This window comes from Notechis scutatus, chromosome 2 (assembly GCF_049901735.1).
Source record: "Notechis scutatus isolate UNSWTSFEM ecotype Mainland chromosome 2, rNotScu1.2, whole genome shotgun sequence".
NCBI lineage: Eukaryota > Metazoa > Chordata > Lepidosauria > Squamata > Elapidae > Notechis > Notechis scutatus.
Genome location: NC_142010.1, coordinates 250,972,741 through 250,994,054, shown reverse-complemented (window position 1 = coordinate 250,994,054; position 21,314 = coordinate 250,972,741). Strand labels below are relative to the sequence as shown.

Here is a 21,314-nt window from a genome sequence, read left to right as displayed (position 1 = left end):
TTTTAAAAAATGATGAGTTATTTGGGATGAACATATGTACAGTAGCATTTTAGTGTTAATTTGCATATTATATATAGATCAGTCCTTGAGTCATTTCAGTTGACTATATTGCTTTGGGTATATATATTTATTCCTTAACAATATATTGAATCTAGAGAAAACATTAATATTTTAGAGCAGGGGTATCAAACTCGCGTCATCATGGCAGCATCACGTGATGTATCGGGACATTTTCCTCTTCATTAATCCGGGTGTAGGCGTTGCCAGCGTGTGACACATCCGGCCTGCGGGCTGTGAGTTTGACAACCCTGTTTTAGAGTGTTCTCTTTAATTCAGAAAAAATAAAATCTGGCATGTCACCCTTCAGCAACCTTGTCTACTCTCTTGCTGCCCAAACTATAACTTGTGAAGTATGACAGGAACTGTGTCCAACACAGCTAGAGGATACCACAATGTGAAGAAAATTGACCTAGATCAGTGTTTCTCAAATTGTGAACTTTAAGGGGTTTGGACTTCAACTGCCAGAATTCTGGGAGGTTGGCTGCCATGGCTGGCTGGGGAATTTGGGAGTTGAAGTCCACACATCATAAAGTTCATAAGGTTGGGAAACACTGACCTAGGATATAGATAAGACTGCTAAAATTGTTCCCTTTAAGACTATTAAGGTTCACAGACAGAAGAATAAGTTCAAAATGCAATGAAGCTGTGGTCTCTGCAGACTAAGGAACCTAACACTGTCATTAAATCAATTTAAATCTCATTTAAATCTGAGCCCCATACTTGTATTTTTTAATCAAAAAAGAACATGTTTATACAACTAGGTGGAGATTCTAGTTACTGCATAACTGATCTGTGGAGAACTGTTTTGCTGCGATAATGAAAGCATACAGTACGTGGGATAGTTGATCAACCAATGGCAACTCCTACATCAAAGGTGACCCATAGATTTTTAAGGATAAATCCTAGAGTTCCTCCACAAATAGCCACTGAGTTGTAATTTTAACATGACAAATGGAAGGAGGCACTTAATACAAAGGAACAAAAGGGTATACATGTGTTCTGAATTCCAAGTTTCTAATTTAAAATGCCCATTATGAGTTTAGATTAGTCCTCCACATGCTCAACAGCTATTTTAATTATTTGGGGAGTATTTTGATCTCGAAGCAAAGTATTCCAAACTAGGGGAGGAAAGCTATTTTAAATTCAAGTCACTTCCACAACAAGGCTGTTTTGCCCTTGAAACAACTTTTTTCAAATTTCAGACAAGGTGTGCTGAATTTAAAATGCTTTGCATTTCGCTAATGAGGACAAATCATATTAACTGAGGTAATAAATTCAAGTTAATTAGTTAAAAAAAACAGCTCATTTTGGAGTGCAGCTTATGCTCCACTGCTAAAGGGCCCTTGGTGCCCCAAAAATTGCATCTCAGTGTTTCACTGATTAAATAATTTGGGATTTGGAACAGTTCATACCTTAGAGAGTAGAGTATAGAATATCAAGGAGACAAACTCAGAATTTGTATTTGGCATCTTTACTTACAAACATTTTCAGGAAGCAACAACGTCTGCCAGATATCTAGGGGAATTGTCACAGGGAACTACTGTTGATAAAAAGAATACTGACAAAAAAAACCCCACATCTCATTTTCTAGACATACCTTTGTTGTCCGTTTTGCATAGCATTTTCTGTTCTTCTCTCTTCTCCTCCCTTGAAGTTAAACTGACCTCTGTTCTCCAGCTAGCATCATTACAGATATTTTCCTTTGGTTCAAGACATGGTTTCTTGGGCACCTTAGACATCATGTTGTTTGTTGTTTCATGCCCGTTCTTCATGGTATCCGCACTTTTGTGAGGTGACAATGGCTTGGAGACTTCAGAAGCTTCTAGTGATATTGCCCTCTCATTTTCTAATGCAGAGTTACCTCCTTCATTTGTTCCTAATGTGCATGGCTGAGTTTGGATCAGGGGTAGTGCTTTTTCAGAATGACAGTGGTCCTCAGAAGCACAAGGCAAGGGCCTCTCTGAAATCCGCATTCCACGCTCAGATGAATTTTGTCTCTCACCATCTGTGAAGGTTCTGCTTTGATTGGGGTCAGTGGTTGTAACTGTACATCCGCTCTCTAATCTTCCAACCAGAACAACAGCTTGCTCATTGCAAAATTCCATGAATGGAGGCATACAGTCTGAGTATTCATGCCAAGAGCACATTGATTCTGAATCAAGGAGTGCCCTCATGTAAGGCTCCACTTCGACTTCCTCCAGGTCATCTTCAACCAGCTTTTCAGTTTCCTTGGTGTCCATTTCATCTGGCATAATTTTGCTCTGACTTTGTCTTTCCATTTTTTGATACTCACCCTGACTCACCATAAGAGGATGCCCCTGTTCTGAATCAAGCAGAACTCTCACATAAGGCTCTATTTCAGCCTCCTCAACATCAGGTGCCACAAGCTTGTCCTTTTCTTTCTTGGACTGTATTACTTCTTCATTTTGGTTTTCTTCTGTCCCTTTGTACTTATCTTTCCGTGATGTCATTGCCTTTGCATCCATGCTGCTGTCTATTTGAGACTGGATGGATTCAGTTTGCCCAACATGTTCAGATAACGCCAGTATATCTGCATTGCAACTTTCTGATGCTCTTTTTAGGTTACTTATATCCTGACCCTGCAATGTTAAATTCCCTATCCCATCATTCTGGGTCTTTTGGCGTATGCCATAATCCTCACTGCTGGTAATTGTTGAAGACTGCACAGTGTTTGAACCTGCTGATGCATTCATTTCAAATGGAGAGCACGCCAGATCCAAGCCCAAGCTTTTCATGCTGTCATCCAAATGTTTTGCAGGAGCAGAATTCTTCTCCGATACTAATTGTTGGGAATTGTGTGGTGGCAACTTTGAGACATGTAGGGACTCCAGGGGAGTTGGTTTCAGACTTGCAACACAGTCTGTGTGGTTTTGGCTCACATTGGTTTTAACATTTTTGTTAATTTCTAACAGTACCTCAGTGAAAAATCTAACTTTGTATGATGCTGTGAATATTGGCCTCAATGCATCTCTCTCTTCGTTTTCTTGGCTTGTTGTCTCTAATGCTTGCCAATCATTTTTAGGCTCAGTAGCTATGAGTGAATTAGACTCTGGAATGTGGTAGATGTAATTCTCTGCATCAGGTACAGCCTTAAAATCTCTATTGTTACTCTTATTGTGATAAATACCAAAACTCCTGTCTCTTTTTGCATTCATTTCTGACCTACTTTCTTTTCCCTGATTTTCTTGCTTGGCACTTCTATTGATTGCCGTAACAGAAATTTGTTTTCTACTTAATAATGGAGCCATAATTTTCCCACAGAAATTTTGAGATGAATCCTCTTTCAATGGACAATCATTTATTCTTGACTGAATTACAGGACTTTGATGTTCTTTCAAAGGTACCTCATTAGCTTGCTTTACTATGTGGCCACTTTCCCAATTAACCTTCTGTTCAGTATAAGAGAGCTGGCCAAAATTATTAGGAAGCTGTTTTAATAAAAATTCTTGGCTTGGTTCTAAAGGGTCGTCTGGAGCGTCTATAAATCTATATGTAGGTTCTTGTTCACAGCACTGGAAAGCCTTTTCAGTCAAAACTGTGTCTTCATGATAAACAGACTTCTGGATGGATCCATGGTTAACATGCTGGGCTTCACACTGCTTATCTGGGTATTTTCTCTTTTGGAGTTCGCTCCTTATAAAGTAAACAGATGGCTTTTCTCTTTTATGTTGAAAAACGGAGCATAGATCTATGGAATCTGGTTCCACAGGTAGCGTCATGGAATTGACCTTGGATGTATGGCTATATGCTCCATCTGTTTTTAGTAAGCTAAAATCAGTAAGGCCTTTCATCTCTGTTGTCAATTCTGAGACATGCTGATTATCTTCGGTTAAATTTTCTGGCACATGCTGCCTACCACTTACATCTGCAGTAATGTTCAGTCCTCTGACCCCCTTGGCACTAGCAGTCTCAGCTGCTACCCTCTTAACCTCCCTGCTGGTGCAACTGAAATCATCATCCCAGTCATCATTCTCATACAGAAGTCTCTTGGAGAGCTCACACATTGTTGATACACCAGCATCTCGGTCCTTAAGTTCTGTAGATTCCAGGATGCTCTGGAAATTTTCTTTGGATGGATGTCGAGTCCTAGGAATGTCATGGAGTATTTTTATTCTGTTGAGCTCAAGGGGTTTTCCTGCACGTGCCTCTTCCATTTGTACATCAAGCATGGACACCGGAATATCACATAAGGCATCAAGGCAATCATAGCTTGCCCTGTTATCCACCATTGGGAGATGAGGAATTTGATTCCAGCCTGGCTTCTGCTCTTCAACCTCATGAGTTTCACCCTTTCCATCAAGAGCTACAGAGTTTTCCAAAGTCGTGTTATCCGTCTGAAACCCAGTTTTCCCGTGGATCTTTGGCAAAGCAGAATTTTTAGCAGCCCCATGAGAAGGTGTAAGAATAAGTATCTCATCCACTGTAGGATCTGTTATAAATAGTTCTTCATCATTGCTGATTGACGCTGATGTTTCAGCATCGATTTCTTGCTGCTCTGTCTAGAAAAAACAGAATAAAAACAAAGAATGAAGGAGGCACATAAAAAATTCAGCATTAGGCTAACTGACAAGAAAGCCAATAACAGAAAAAAAAAATTATAATGCTGAATCATAAAGGTACATTGCTCTACTTACCTTCAGGAATGACCCATGAGTTTATTGTATAAGAAAATTCTTGAAGTTAGGTAAGGCATTAAAGGCTTGGTGCAAAACCTATCAAAATTTAGCAGTGTTTATCTTATACCCTGTTGTATTGAAACTCTGCAACTTTTTAGTACATTCAAACAAAAGTTAAGCACTTTAGCAATCTTTTCCAAATAGAATAAATTTAACCCTGTGAAGAAGCTTTTCTTTATAATCAATAGGACTATGAGCATGTTTAACTCTGACTAACTCTTTCCCAGACTTTTATTATTTTAGTCCAAGCCATGCTGAATGTAAGAAATATTTTGAATATACAGTAATATTGAAGCAAATATTTGAGTGAATCTTTTTTGAATAATTGTCGCATCTACATGCACATAAGAACCCGTGGAGCAGTAAATAGATTCATTCAATCTAGTCTAGCCAGCCTTGGCTGATCTTGAAAAAATAAGTGAAGTTGGACTCAATGCGCAATTCATCAAGAAGTATTAGGGCTTAGATTAAAATTCAAAAGTTGAGGAACCATCTCAAGAGAAGAGAATCGCAAACCATGCAATTGTTGCTAAGAAAACTACATGAACGTGTTTATGAACTCAATGGGCCACTTGAATTCCACTCAAAGAAGTCTTCTTGACCAGAAGTTGGTCACGAACAACAGGATATTTTATTTAATTATCATTTCATTTTCAAGGACAACCTACTCCAGAGCAACTCTAGGCTGCCTTCAGATAATAAAAGATATAAAGTAAACCAAAGGAACTCAACTACCATTCTAGCTTAAGGTATGGGAGGATAACTAGGTCTCAGTTTAGAAAAAGTCAAAAGAGTGGGAGCAGTATAAATTTCTAGGGGTATATTATTCTATGGGGCAGGAGATCTCACTGAAATGGTACACTTCCGAGGTCCCACAAGATGCTTAATTGATAGGATCTGGTATGATCTGCTTAATTGATAGGATCTGGTATGTGTCTACTCTAGCTGATCTCACCTGATAGGCCTAAAGGCAGGGAGACAGGTGGTCCCTCGTGAATACAGTCCTGTGCCATGAAGGTCTTTAGATGCCAACATTTTGAAAGCCCGTTGGCAACCGATGCAGCTCATAAAACAGTGAGGACACAGACATACCATGATGCACCCATCAATGCCTATGGCACTTCATTCTAAGACAGCTGTGGCTTTTCAATAGTCTCTAGAGCAGGGCTGTCAAACTCGCAGCATCATGGTGGCATCACATGATGTATCGGGACTTTCCCCCCTTCACAAAACTGGCTGTGGGCGTGGCCAATGCATGATGCATCCAGCCTGGGGGCCACGAGTTTGATAGCTCTGCTCTACAGTAATTCAACATAGAGCACATTTTAGTAATCCATTTGAGAGGGAGCTCACCATGAGTGATGTCTGAAGATTTTCCCAGATTCCAGAAATAAAATGGTTAGCCTAGTTAATCAAAATAGTCCTCATGTTCTTTCTGTGTGCCATAGATTTATTCATACCCAGCTTAATCCTGGTTGCTTTCATTCTGGCCATCAAGAAAACCTTAAACCTTTCCAGCAAATTTTCAGGGAAAGAAGAGTTCTATGCTATGCGCATCATGTTCTATTTTCTATATTTTATTTTGTTTCACATAGGCTAAGTTTGAAATCTATCAGTACAAACTGATTAGACTTTGATTAAAATAAAGAGGATTCTTAATTTCCTATTTACTTCTGAAAACATTTCTCTAATTTAGAAATACATTCCAAAAACAGAAGGTGTAGCCTCAGGTTATTTATTCAATTATATTTCATTAAATGATGATGCCCTCATTTAAAAATTATTTAATTTAGTGCAGTTTATTAAGTACATAGTCTAATAGATTTTATCTTCCTTTATCTTTTATTTGTATCTCTTCCTCTCTCACACACACAAACACATAATCACCATTTCAATTTTACTTAATGCAAAAGTTTTTATGTGAAAGTCTATGGAGATTCTCTCAGAGTATATTCATGAACTGGAATAGAGCATGGTAACAAAGTCAGCCAATGAACAGGCATAGCAACTAAATCAGCCAATGAGAACAGTTTGGAAACTGAAACTAGAAGTAGCCTAGGCGTGGCTCTATAGTAAGCTCTGCAACTCTGCAGCTATGTTAAGCTCTGAGTCTGTCTATTGAAATGAAACTGCTTCTCTCCTCTGCTTGCTTGCTGAACTAAAGTGAAACTGATGTCTGTTTCTGAGCTACTGAAGTTATTTGTAACTGCTTCTGTTTGAGTTTGCTCCATGTTGGAGAAATCTACAACTGGTTTGTAAAATCTACTTATTATGTTTATAAAGACGTTAAATGAAGCATCAGCCATCTGTGTTTATTTTTCTGGCGCTGAATTAATGCTGCAAAGCTCTGAATAGATTCTCAATCATCCAGGTCATGATTGTCCCAAAGTTGATTTTTCAAAAGTGCTCAGAGCTGAAGAAGCTTCTCAGATGAGGAGCAAAATGTCTTCAAAGAAAAAAACAGAAACCCCAGTTGCCTCTTGAAAAAGCACTTTGGGGATTTTTATGTGAAAAAGCTATGTGCTGTATATATAATGATCTTCTCTCAAGACAACATATTTTGACAACATATTCTCTTCACTTTATAATCCACAAAATAGTACGCCATAATAAAAACTTTCTTTAAGATGCCGCACGATTCTTATTTTTTTGCAACAACACAGGTTAATTAGCTCTCTACAGTCAAAGTTCAACGTTAACTTTCTGCAAAAGTCACCTTCATTTCTGGTTGCTTAATGAGACGTCTACTTAAATTTTGCTTAACCTTTTAGTAAATATTTGGAATCTTGCTAACATCATCTGATCAGTCTGCCTACTCTGCTGGGGGTGGCAGAGTGAGAAACAAAAATGGGCAGCTGACCCTTGTACAAACTCAATTCCCCACTGAGCACCGAGCATGCTTGATACGATTTGCAAGCATATTGTACAGGGGCACATTTATATTTCACCCCTTCACTCTGGGTCAATCTTTTCTAATCCAGCAATTTCCTTTATTTTCCTTTATGTAGGTTGTACATTATTTCAAGTTCTCTGAACTACGACATAAAAGCATCTATTTGCAAAGTAGCCTCTGCAAGACATTATGGCAAAAAGTTGGCCAGGTTAAAATTGGCTTTGACTTACTGTAAAATTAAATGCCTTCAAAATTACGCTGCACCGATCAGTGGTGTGTTTCAAATATTTTTTACCACCGGTTTGGTGGGCGTGGCTTGGTAGGCGCGCTTTGCACACGCGGACACACTTTGCACGCCTGCGCGTGCCAAACACGCACTTTGCGCAGGCGCAGAGGCGTTTTGAGTCGCCTCCTGCAATCCTGCAACTCTTCCCTGATGCTTCAGCAGCTGCCGTGCAGCGATTGCTTGTGCCGTGCAAAGTAGCTGCGCTTCAAAAGCAGGACATAAAGGTTGATATGGGAGCCCAGGTAGGCGGATGTGCCAAACACACAGAGTCGGAGAGAACTGTTTCGGCTGCTCTGCTTTCTCATCGCCGCTACCAGCTTGGCTGAACCGGGCCAAACCGGTAGAAATACCACCACTGGCACCGATCATATTTAGTTACCAAGATTAATTCAAATATATGTAATCATTTTCTACTTAATCAAAAATTACAATTGTCAGGCTCTTTGACATCTGCCTGAACCAAAACTAACACTTTTCCATACATGACTCTTAAGAATCTCTTATATCAAGAAAAAGAGATAGAGCTGCAAGAATTCCAGCAACTTAATTATTTCTCATCTGAAAATCAATATATGCCTACACAGGTACTCTTCCACTTATGACCACAATTAACAGATAACAGATAATCAGAGTTGGAAGGGACCTTGTAGGTCATCTAGTCCAACCCCCCCACCCAAGTGGGAGACCCTACACCATTTCTGACAAATGGCAGTCCAATCTCTTCTTGAAAGTCTCAAATGAGCCCAACATTTCTGTTGCTAAGTGAGAAAAGTTGTTAAGTGAATTTTGGCCCATTTTACGACCTTTCTTACCACATTTGTTAAGTGAATCATAGCAGTTGTTAAGTGAGGCACAGGGTTGTTAAGGGAATCCTTGGCTTCTCCATTGACTTTGCATGTCCAAAGGTCGCCAAATGGCGATCACATGATCCTGGGACACGGCAACCATCATAAATGTGAGTCAGTTGTCAAGCATCTGAATTTTGATGCTGCAGTGGTCTTAAGTGTGAAAAATTGCATTTTTTTCAGTGTCGTTCTTTCTGCTGACAACTCTAAAAGATGAGAGTAATATTTTTAAGTTGACACTAACTTTGAACAGTCACTAAACAAACTGTGGTAAGTCAAGGACTACCTGTACAGATTTCTTTGAATCCCTAAAATGCATTGTGCTTTTTAAAGGAATATGTACAGTTCACTTGAAAAAGAACTAAGTAGAACTTATCTCTGATTTATTCCTTTTTTCCAATTCCGTCCACATTTCTATGCTGCTACAGCTTTATAAATAAAACACTAGCAACTCATCTGCAATTCCTCTTCTGGCTAGCTATTTCTGTGTGATTACAAAAAAAAAAAAAAAGGAATCAAAAGACCTTTATACTTCGGCATAGTCAGAGTCCAGGAGAAAAACAGCCTATCCCGTTACCTCTTAATCATGTTTGAAACCTGCCCTTGTGAATGTTTGTGACGTGACCTTCATCATCCTTGAAACTCGTTGAAAACTCAACAGTGCTCATCCTGAGTTAATTTTGGAGAGCTATCTATCGGGAACTTGAATTGCTCACTGTAACAACTTCTTCTCGTCAGAGCAATAAAAAAAAAAGAAGCGCAGAGAAGAATCTGTAGGGCAGGGGTGTCCAACCTTGGCAATTTTAAGACTGAACTTGTAGGTTCTCCCAGGCTTGTGGACTTCAACTCCCAGAGTTCCTCAGCCAGCTTTGCTGGCTGAGGAACTCTGGGAGTTGAAGTCCACAAGTCTTAAAATTGCCAAGGTTGGACACCCCTGCTGTAGGGCTTGTTGAAAGTGTGGGAAACCCAGCCCTACCCCATCTCTGAAGAATGAAATATTTTGAGGAATATATTTTTTTTTAAAAAAAGGCAGGATAAAATATTTCCCTTAAAAGAGAAATAAAAAATGTTAAGGGAGACTCAGAGCTCCAACTCCCTGCTCCCAAGTAGATACTGAGCTGGGCTAGCTTTTAGAAATGCAGATTTGGTAATCCATTACTCCCCGCAGCAAAGTCTGAACAAAAGCAGAGGTGTGATAGGATTAGCCCTCACTCAAGATCCAAACTAGGACAAAGCCATTAAGCCATAATATGGATTGCCCCTTTCAGAACGCAAGCCTCTTCAGTGGACCATCTCAGTTGCACCACCCCTAGCAAACTTCAACCAAATTTAGCTCAGACAAACACCTAGGATTTGTACTTTAGAGCCGGCTATGACCCCTGTTAGGGATAACATTGGTTACCTAACTTAGTTTGGGTAAAATAATATATACAAACTATGTTAGTGAGTTTAAGTGTATGTATCACTTTAAACTGTAAACCAAGTATTTTGGGTGTGGTTGTAAAATCACCATAAGAGGGAGCAAGAGAGCTCACTGTTTCCCGGCTTTTACTGGAATGCTGACAATGATGGATTGATGGTGATAACTGCGTGTTTGCTGAGAGAAGAAAAGGGGTTTGATTTTTCTTCATATCTCTGACTGCAAAAGAGATATATCACTGGACTGATTGATTATAAGTTTAATGAACTCTTTTTCAACACTGGACTTTGCAAACTGATTAACCCTTGGACTGACTGAACTTAGTGTATGACATATGGACCGTTTGACTATGCTATAACTCTTGCTGGAATAAAAACTATTTAACTTGCACAGTGTATCTGTCTTACTGAGTGTAAGCTACTACAACGTTTTGTCTCACATATCTGCCTGCCTGCTAGACTGCCGTTGCACGTTCTGCTAGGGTGTATATCCCTAACAACCCCTGCATAACCCCTACATGGCCCCATGGGAATCTGACAACAGCCAATAGAATGCATGTTCTTGCACAGGAACAGGAAGCTCAAGTGCAAATCCCAAGAGAGGGTATAGATACCCCTGACTCTCCATTCTATGTGGCCAGCTATCCAGAATCACACTTGCTTGGTGGTTCTGCTTCATCCATAAATGGACCCTCTTTCCAATCAGCCTCCAGCCTCCATGTTGTCTTCAGTGCCTTTCTCCTGGCTTGGAACTGGACTTGGATATTTCTTCCAACAAAAGAATGCTAAAACATGACGGGTAGCCCTCGACTTACAACAGCTAGTTTAGTGACCATTTAAAGTTGCAGCGGCATTGAAAAATATGACTTATGACCGCTTTTCACAGTTATGATCTTTGCAGCATCCCCGTGGTCACGTCATCAAAATTCAGACAGTTAACAACTGGTTCATATTTATGACGGTGACAGTGTCCTGGGGTTATGGGATCACACTTGTATGACCTTCTGAGGAGCAAGGTCAATAGGGAAGCCGGATTCACTTAACAACTGGGTTACTAACTGATCAACGATTCTCGGAACAACTGTGGCAAGATAGGTCGTAAAATGGAGCAAAACTCACTTAACAAATGTCTTAACCATAGAAATATTTTGGGCTCAATTGTGGTTGTAAGTTGAGGATTTCCTGTATTGTGGAAGGTTTTTTTAATGTCCTTGGAACATGAGGCCAAGTTCATTTTCCTGCCCTTTGTCCCATTTTATTTTCTCTAATATTATAGTGCAACAATCAGCTTTGCAATATAATCTGATTAAATACGGTGGGGACAAGTGGAGGCCATGGAGAGGGAAGGCAAAGATTGGGGTGGGGTGGAACGGAACAGAACAGAATAAAGCTTTAAATGTATACTCATCCGCATACATTGAAATGAAATCCCATTGCATTCAGCTCTCAAAGGATATCCATTATGGATATACCCACATATGACACAGAGAAACATCACAGTCCAGTTCGAATGTATACATAAGTACTCTACTCCCATTGTATTCAACTTATTACATCCATATATTAATTAGCAGTTCGAAAGTATGCAAATGTGAGTAGATAAATAGGAACCACTTTGATGGGAAGGTAACAGCGTTCCATGCACCTGTGGTGTATAGCCATGATGGCCATGTGACCGGGAAAATGTCTTTGGACCACAACCTTGGCTAAGAAACAGAGATGAACACCGTGCCTTACAGTCGGACACGACTAGACAGGGTCACCTTTAGCTTTATTAACTGGTTCTAACTCTGATCAGCCAATTCTTCAAGATCACCTAAAGTCTTAGCTTCTCTTTTCTGAAATGTTGAAGTTTCTGTGGGTCTCCTATCCTCAGTGGTGCGATTCAACCGGTGTAACTCTGCATTTTAAAAAGCCCATTTTAAAGTCTTATACTTACCTTCTACTGCAGGACAAAGTGACTAAAATAGATGAGGTACGGCAAACCGCTCTGCGCGTGAATCAGTTGTGCTAAAAAACCAAAAAATAAAGCACAGGAAAGAGCAGGAGCAGGTGGGTGTGGCCAAACGTTCATCACAACTACCGGTTCACTTGAACCAGTCCAAACCGGTAGAATCCCACCACTGCCTATCCTCCATGCCTAATCAGAACCATTTCTATTTATTTTATGAACATTAAGGGAGGCTTTAGTTTAGCTTTACTGAAAAGCAGATTCCAACACCCTCCATAAAATTTGATTGTGAGCATGTGTGAAGTCTTAATAAAATTTGGATTAGTTTTCATTTTCTCATTTATTTTTCCAATTAGAACGAATTACCTGGAATCTAAGATGATACACAGTGCAGTATTTTTTTAATTCTTTCCATTTTCACTAGTATCCATTTCCACTGGATCTGATATTTCCATGGGTGGGTTTATTGTTGTATTTATTTATATTTAATTTATATGTATACTTGTTCATTTATTAATATATTGTTAATTTATTATTTATTTATGTATTAAAACATTTATTTGCACATTGCAATGCATTTATTAGGAGATGAGTTTTCTTGGGTTTAGAAATTGGTTAGATCATTGTATTTGTTTCTATTTAAAATATTTCCCTTCAATAGTTTAAAGCACCAGCTGTAATATCCAAATATAAATACAGCATGATGGCTGAAATTCAAGAATGACATTAATAGGAGTATCTGATACCAGCTGGTAGGTCAACATACATTGGTGTAGTTAACTTACTAAGGGTGTAGAAGGGCAGCAGGTTGAAAAAGGTAAGCAGCCATATAAAGTGAAGGCACTATAACTAGAATTAATTTCTGATGACGTTGACTCGTAGAAATTCTTATTTCCTAAGCTGGAAGGAATTCATATTAGAGAACAGCTGGTTCCACAGCTGGCAAAATCGAAGAGACTAAAGGAAGGGGGAGGGGAAGGAAGGAAAGGGACCATGCAGCCCTCCAAAGCTCTGTTTTTGCTGGCAGAGGGTTGCAGGAGGCCATCGCAGCCAAAAACAGAGTTTGGGAGACCATTTTTACTGGCAGAGTGCTCAGGCCACCACAGGCATCCCTGACATGAGTGACGTCAAGCTGACCACACCTGCCACGCCACGCCCACCCCTGCCCCCTGAGGTCAAACACAACCATGATGTGGCCTTCAATGAAATCAAATTTGACACCCCTGATCTATATCCATCTCCATCCATCCATCTATCCATCCATCCATCCATGTTTGTCTGTCTGTCTCTGTCTGTCTGTCTGTCTATCTATGCGTACCTACCTACCTACCTATGTACCTACTACTATCTACCTATCTTCTGAAGATAAGACTGCCTTTTCAATGAGTTCACAAGTACCCAAATTCTTTCTGGCACAAGGAGGCCAGATTATTTGTCAGAGTACCTCTCTCTGAATATATCAACCTGTGGCATGGGATAGGTGGGTGCCTCACGTTCTTTCCTTTATGTACTGTCATCCATTGGGACTTTGGGCCCACCCTTTCTCTGTAGAATCCCCTACCCTGGGAAATGCCGTTCCCCCTGAGACCTGGCAGGCCCCCAGCCTTCTAGTCTTGTGGAAGGTCTTCCCACAAGCATTGGGAAGAGTAAGGCTAAACCCCAGTAAGGTGGAATGTTAACGTGCAGGGCTGTTTTTCTCAACCTCAGCAACTTTGAGCCGGTCAGGACTGAACTTCTGGCTGTGGTCACAGCTTACTTGCAATGCTGCATTTTAACCGCTGTGCCATCACGGATCTTAAAATTTTTCTGACAGTGAGAATTTTTGTAGTTGAACTCCACACAGTTTAAAGATGCTAGAGTTACGTAACACTGATGTAGAGGCATGATATTGTTAAGTCACCTGGAGTTTTGATTGTGGTTTAATAACTTTTTAATGTTTGTATTATTTCCTCGTGAAGGAAGATTGTGGTACGCAAGATGGATATCTGTAAACGTCTTTTAAAAAAATAAATAAAATCATTTTTAAAAATGTATCATTTTTATTTGAAATAAACGGTGATTAAGTCTATCATGGGTCGTAAGGAAACCCAAGACTTTTATGTAGAAAAACAATTAGATGATCATCCTTGACAATTTCTCTTAACAGCATGAGGGTTTCTTATTAGTATCTATTTAGGAAATCCATCCATGTCATTAATCTTACAAATAATGTCTAAACGCAGACTCACAGTAGGTTGCTGTGAGACTGTAAATTAAAGGGAATATTCTTTCACTTCTGGTATGAATGTGATAAAGTTTTAAATTTTGGGAAGAAGTTTTTTAATAAAAGGTCATACGTAACTGAACAAAAAACTGAATTCGCTTCAAAATTAGGGTTGCTACTCTGAACAAAAAACTGATGGTCTAACAAAAAAAAAAAACCCACCACCTTACTAAATTCCTATTTTCTGCGTGTATATTACTTATCTCAATAGCAGAAGCATCTATATAATACCTGAATGGATTAATGGTGTGATGATGTCTGGTATAAAGCTTTGTTTTAGAAAAACACTGGGGGGAAAAGCCATTGTACAACAAAGCAAAGTAGTGAATACTTGTTATGACTTATAAGTTTTGTGGGCAAACTGGCTGTGGGTGGGCATGACTCATCAGAAGAAGAGAAAAAGATGCAGATGGACAGATGACTGTTGACTGAAGGGAGAAGATGGAGGCAGCAGTCTCATTGGCCAAGCCTAATCTACAGGGCCTAAAGCAGGGGTCTCCAAACTTGAGTTGACACTTGTGGACTTCAACTCCCAGAATTCCTCAGCCAGCCATGTTGAGAATTGAAGTCCACAAGTCTTAAAGTTGCCAAGTCTGCTCTAAAACCAGGGGTGGAGGGAGAGGACCCACCTCCTCACTTGCTGTGGGAGATGCTGCCAGTTTGATCTAAAAAGAAAAAAGAGAAAAAATATGGAGAGACCACAAGTCTGTAGAGATTTTCAGTCATCCAAGTCATGGTTGTCCCAAAGGTGCTTTTTCAGGAAGCAACTGGACTTTCTTGTTTTTTTCTTTTGAAGACATTTCGCTTCTCATCCAAGAAGCTTCTTCAGCTCTGACAGGATGGTGGAGAATGGACAACCATGACCTGGATAACTGAGAATCTCTACAGACTTTTAGCTATACAACTTGGGATTAACACCCTTTGGATGGTGTGGAAGAGGGAATGGGTTTCCAGAGAAAAATGGCAGGCTACAGGAACCAGGAGCATGACTCAGGTGGCCCTGAGGACACAGATAAACCTCCCAGTGCTTCAACGACCCTCTAAAGGATGCAAATGACCAGCTGTCTGCAAGGAATATAAATCTTTCCATTCCCCACTATCCTGTCAGAGCTGAAGAAGCTTCTTGGATGAGAAGCAAAACGTCTTCACAAGAAAAAACAAGGAAGTCCAGTTGCCTCCTGAAAAAGCACCTTTGGGACTAGGGAGAGACACATTTCTACACTTGACGCCGGGCCAAACCTTTGAAGAGACTGTGCAGGAATTTGGCGTGTGGAGAGAGACATCATTGTGAAGTGTTGGGCCATTGGAGCGGGCAATAACATTTTCCTGACCCCAGAGGGAGAAGAGAGGTGAAGGCATCTGCCGGAGGCTTCCTCGGGAGAGGAGAAGAGAAGCAAAGGCACAAATGTGCTTCAGCCTAAAGCAAACAGGGTCAGAAAGAGGCAGCAACCTGCAGGGGGATGTCTGAAGACCCTTAAGGAAGCCTCACTCTGGGAAGGTGGAGCAGAAGACCCAGTGGGAGATGCAACATTTGAGGTCTATGCAGAGGGACAATCCTCAAGTCCCCCCCACACACACAAAAAACCCCATACCATGATGAAGAAAAATTGTAAGTGCACACCAAAGTAACTCAGCCAATTCCCTTCGTATCTCTTTCCTAGTGAAATGCTGAGGAGGAACAGAATCTGGGGAAGTTAGTAAGTAATGGAGTGGATGGTTGCTAAAAAAAACAGCTCTTGGGGGAAAAAACTAGAGAAATTAAGTTTCAAGACACAGGAGGGAACCTAGACAATTGAATCATCGGGCTGGAAGAAGACCTTGAAGATCTAGTCCAAACCCCAACAGTTCCAACAATTTCAGTATAATTATTGTCCAATCCATGTATGAAAAGCTATTTATGAAAAGCTATTTCACTGATTAATTGTTTTCACTGTCAGAAGGTTTTCGGAGCCATGGTGGTGGCAACGGTTAAAATGCAACACTGCAGGCAAACTCTGCCCACAGCCAGGAATACGATCCTGACAGGCTCAAGGTTGACTCAGCCTTCCATCTTTTTGACGTCAATCAAATCATGTCCCAGATTGTTGGGAACAATATACTGACATTGTGAACTGCTCAGAGAGTGCTGCAAAGCGCTACAGAGAGGAATGTAAGTCTAAGTGCTATTGCTATTTCTCCTTACTTCTAGGCTGGTTTTTTTGTTAACAAGCATCCACTCATTAGTTCTTGTCTTGCTTATTCGGTTGCTTTGTAGCAGGGGTCACCAACCATGGCAATTTTAAGACTTGTGGACTTCAACTCCCAGAGTTCCTCAGCCAGCAAAGCTGGCTGAGGAACTCTGGGAATTAAAGTCCACAAATCTTAAAGTTGCCAAGGTTGGAGACCCCTGCTTTGGAGAGTAAATCAATGCCCTCGTCCCTGTGACAGCCACTGGAGGAAGAAACTTTCTACTCAGATGTTTGGGACATATCGTTCTGTTTTTAATTCCTGTAGATATTCTTGTACACGGTAACAGAAACAAAATGTCCGCCAGAGCTGGACCACCAATACAGGAAGACAAATGACATCACCCAAAGGCAGGACAAGAAGCAAAGGATAGAAATTAACCAAGGAGAGACCCAACCTAGCACTAAGGAAAAAATTCCTGAAGAGAGAAAAATTAATCTGTGGAATGTTCTGCCTCCAGAAGTTGTGGATGCTCCAGTATTGGAGGTTTTAAAACAGATTGAACAACCATTTGACTGAAATGGTGTAGGGTTTCCTGCTTGAGCAGAAGGTTGGACTAGAAGATCTCCAAGGTCTCTTCCAACTCCGTTATTCCAACCTGCTTGATTCTGTCCATCTGTCTAATACAATCAGACATACTGTACATAATTCTCCCCGCATCTGTGACTATGGAAAAAGTGCCAAGTTTTGAACTACCTCACCAACAATGGACAATCCTGAATAGGATTTGCACCTCACACAGCATCTGCCGGCATTCTCTGTATAAATGGGTCATAGTATCCTCCCCTCAGTGTCCCACATCAAACTGAGATCTCATCATGATTGGCTGTAAGCTGAAGGCATATATCGGTCCAGGGTCTGGTTTATTTTCACATAAATGCTGCTGCAGTTCAATGGAGTTGTGGTTCGCCGGCAGCAGGTGCGGACGGCTGAGGTCTCGGAGATCGAGGTGTCAGGTGAGGGGCCTGCGTGTGAGGCAGGGATGGGGCTAGGACCATCAGGGAGTGGAATGCTGCCTTCGGCGATTGTGGAGGCTGGCAGCAGTGATGAAGAGGTCCCCGAGAAGCCTGTGCCCAGTGTGCGTGCATGCAGGCTGCTCGAAGGAAAGAGCAGCTGCAGCTGCAGCAGCACGGGTGACTCGGGAGTAAGGCCGCAAGGTAATGGCCCCTCCCTTAAGAGATAAAAGCCAGCTGAGAAACCAGAGTTCTTTGCAGGAAGCAAATAAGTTTTTGCACTCACGCCTTGTGGACGTTCGGATTATCTCGGTTGGTGTTTGGAGACTCTTTGTGTTTGAAATATTTCTTAGTAACTTTATCTAGTGTTCTTGGCAGTCTTGCACAACCTTGGCAAGGCTTGTTCTTATCAGAGATAATTAATTTGAAACAGCCTTTTAACCGTGAAGGAATGAAATTAGTAAAGAATCATTAATGTTACCTCTGTTTCGTGTTTGTTTCCTTGGAACAAGGTTTGGGTCAGAACAAATGTTTGGATGGCATAGACTGGGGTGTCAAACTCGATTTCATTGAGGGCCACATCAGGTTTGTGTTTGACTTTGGGGGCCAGAGTGGGCCAGCTCGATGTCACTCATGTTGGGGGCACCAAGAGCTCTGCCAGCAAAAACGGGCTCCCAAGCTCCGTTTTTGGATGTGACGCAGGGGTGAAATTCAACCACCTCGCACCATCTCAGGAGAGGTGTTAGGGATGGTTTGAATCGGTTGCCCCCCCCCCCCCACGCATGCCTGCCTTCTTCCTTTTAGAGACTGAGTCCCACCAAGCCACACCCACCAAACCACACCCACAGAGCCAGTAGGGAAAAAAATTGAATTTCACCCCTGATGTGATGCCTCCTGCAACCATCTGCCAACAAAAATGCTCCATTTTCGCTGGCAGAAACACCACAGGCCGATCCTTCACTGTTTCCAGGTGGCCCCGTGGGCCAGATCTAAGCACCCTGTGTGCAGAATCTGGCCCCCAAGCCTTGAGTTTGACACCCCTGGCGTAGACATTGATATCTGAATACCGATCTTTTCAACATTCATATTTCATAGTGTTTTTAACCTTAGTGAAATGCTCATATATATTGCAAGTCCATGTATGATATGCAGGAGTGGGATTCAATTTTTTTAACAACCGGTTCTGTGGACGTGGCTTAGTTGGTGGGCGTGGCTTGATGGTCATGTGACTGGCTGGGCATGGCCAACTCAACATCACTCACATCAAGGCACGCATCTCCTCACCTGGCCTCTTGTGACTGTGGGGATGCTGCAACAGTCGTAAGTGTGAAAAATGGTCATAAGTCACTTTTTTCAATACCACTGTAACTTTGAATGGTCACTCCACACAAGCAAAGTACCAGCAAAGGAGGGGAAAATAACTCCAGAGAGGTTCCTGGGACAGGAAGTCTAGTCCTGCCAAGAATGTAATAAGGGTTAACGGAGAGGCAGTTTCTGTAAGCAACACCAGAATGTTTCCTTCCTGCCTTCCTTACAGGATTAGGCCAGTAATTTCTTCTAACAATTGGTTCTCCAAACTGCTTAAAATGTTAACAACCATTCTAGCGAATAGGTGTGAACTGGTAGAATCCCACCCCTGATGATATGCCATATCCTGAATAAATAAATAAACCAATGCATTTAAATAAATAAAGCCTCTATGGCCCCTGTCCCTATGAAAACAACCGTTATGCTTAAAGACACACACACACATGGCTGGAAAAAGTGCCATTCTGACATATTGTGACAACTGTTCTGCAAGAAATGGTGGCAGTTTTGTAGTTTATATGAGAAAAAAGCATACTGAAATAAAAAATTATGAGCAAATTAAAATGTCCCAACATTTTTAATTAAAAATGAAATCATGTTTGGTAAAAAATAAATAAAACCAAACTGGTTATTACTCCATAAACAACTATCTTACACACGTACCAATTAAATTATTGTTAAGGGAAGCAGAAGTTCAGAAATATATGTATTTTTTCAGTGAAAGTTAAATAGGCTGCAAGCTTGCACACATTTTCATATTTTTATTATTTGAAGCTCCAGGATTGTGAGACCAGCTGCTGCCTGCAGTGACTGGACTCTTCTGACATATCAAAGGATATCTGGGGATGTCTCTGAAATGAGCTTACAAAAAGATTCAGGAACAGAGCAAAGATAGCTTGCCAAGAACAAATGGCTTGTTTTATTTTAAAAGTGGAGTAAAAATAAATGTCATTGATTTGCCTGGCAATATTCTTCATCAAAGTTGGTCATTCATAAAGCAAAACAAACGCTTTATGGATTTTCCATTTGGCAGCTGTTTGTTCAGCTGGTAAAAAGGATTAATTAGCTTCATTTTATTTCTTGTAGATAGGGGTCCTGGCATTTGGCCCAAGAAATATCTTATTCGCTCTTCTTTTCTTTTTATAACCCACATTCTCCATCTCTTTGACCTTCAGCTACGTCTCTTCCCATTCCATTCTTCATACAGCCCTAGGATATTGATTATCTACAGTACTTGACTATCTGAAAAATTCTGATTGAGTAATTAATTCTCCAGTTTCCCACCTTTGCAGCATTAACTGAGAAAATCAAAGCTACCTCACACAGAATTATTGCTAGTCAATCACGGTTTAGGATCATGGGCAAACTCTGGGTTTAATGGGTCATGAGAACCAAGGCAATTGGGTGAGCCAGTTTGGTGTTGTAAGGAAGATGTGGTGAAGAAACCAGGAGAGTGAGTTTTAGAGGAAGAGTGGCTTTGTGCCTTTCAGAAGGGTTGTTATTGTGGGGGAAATAGAAGAAAGGAGTATTAAGTATTTCGCTGCCTTGAGCTAACATCTATCTATTATCCATCTATCCATCCACCCACCCACCCATCATCCATCCATCATCTATCTTCTCTCTGTCTCTCTCTATATGTATCTCTATCTCTTTCTCTCTCCCTCCCTCCCTCCCTCCACCTACCTACCTACATACCTACATACCTACCTATCATCTATCTTCTCTCTCTCTCTCTCCCTCTCTCCCTCCCTCCCCTTGACTCCTGGCAACTGCCTGGATAAATCAATTCTTGGCAACATTTTCAGAAGTGGTTTCTCATTATTTGCTTTCTAGAAGACAGATGGCCTTTTATTATTTATTCTCAAATGAACATTAATTTATTTACTGCATTTGCCGTGTCTTGAGAGATCAAGACAGCATGCCTATGGGACTCACTCTAATTTTATGCCCAGAAGAACTAGCTTGTATGGTAGATAAAGCTGAAAGTGATTCGTCCAGAGTCATTCAATAAACCGTCTGGACTATGCTAATATAGTTATGATGGGAGATTTTAATGGAATTGTAGACAATAAATTGGACTATACAGCACAGAAAATAACAAAGCAAAACAGAAAGACTCTCCCTAAATCTTTTTTCACAATGATAGATGAAATAAATTTAAAAGATACGTGGAGAGAAAGAAATGCTAAGACTAAACAATACACCTTCTACTCAAACAGACATTTATCATGGTCCAGAATAGATATGATATGGATGTCAACAGAATTGTTAGCTAATATCCAAGAATATTGAAACAAGTACTTGGGCAGACCACAATCCAATGACAATTAAATGGAAAGGACAAAGAAGAAGATCTAGATGGACGTTAAATAATACTATATTAAAGGAAAAAGACTTCATACAGAGGATGGAG

The 21,314-nt window shown here is 40.7% G+C and overlaps 1 protein-coding gene across 6 annotated transcripts in view; it reads right to left on the bottom strand.

The window, feature by feature from the left end:
* ALPK2 (alpha kinase 2) overlaps positions 1 to 21,314 on the bottom strand; it is a 99,399-nt gene that overhangs the window by 38,743 nt on the left and 39,342 nt on the right. For all 6 annotated transcript variants that reach the window (XM_087958557.1, XM_087958555.1, XM_087958560.1 and 3 more), the window contains one exon: positions 1,658 to 4,580. In XM_087958557.1, coding sequence (XP_087814683.1) covers positions 1,658 to 4,580 — 2,923 coding nt within the window. The remainder of the gene's footprint in view (positions 1 to 1,657; positions 4,581 to 21,314) is intronic.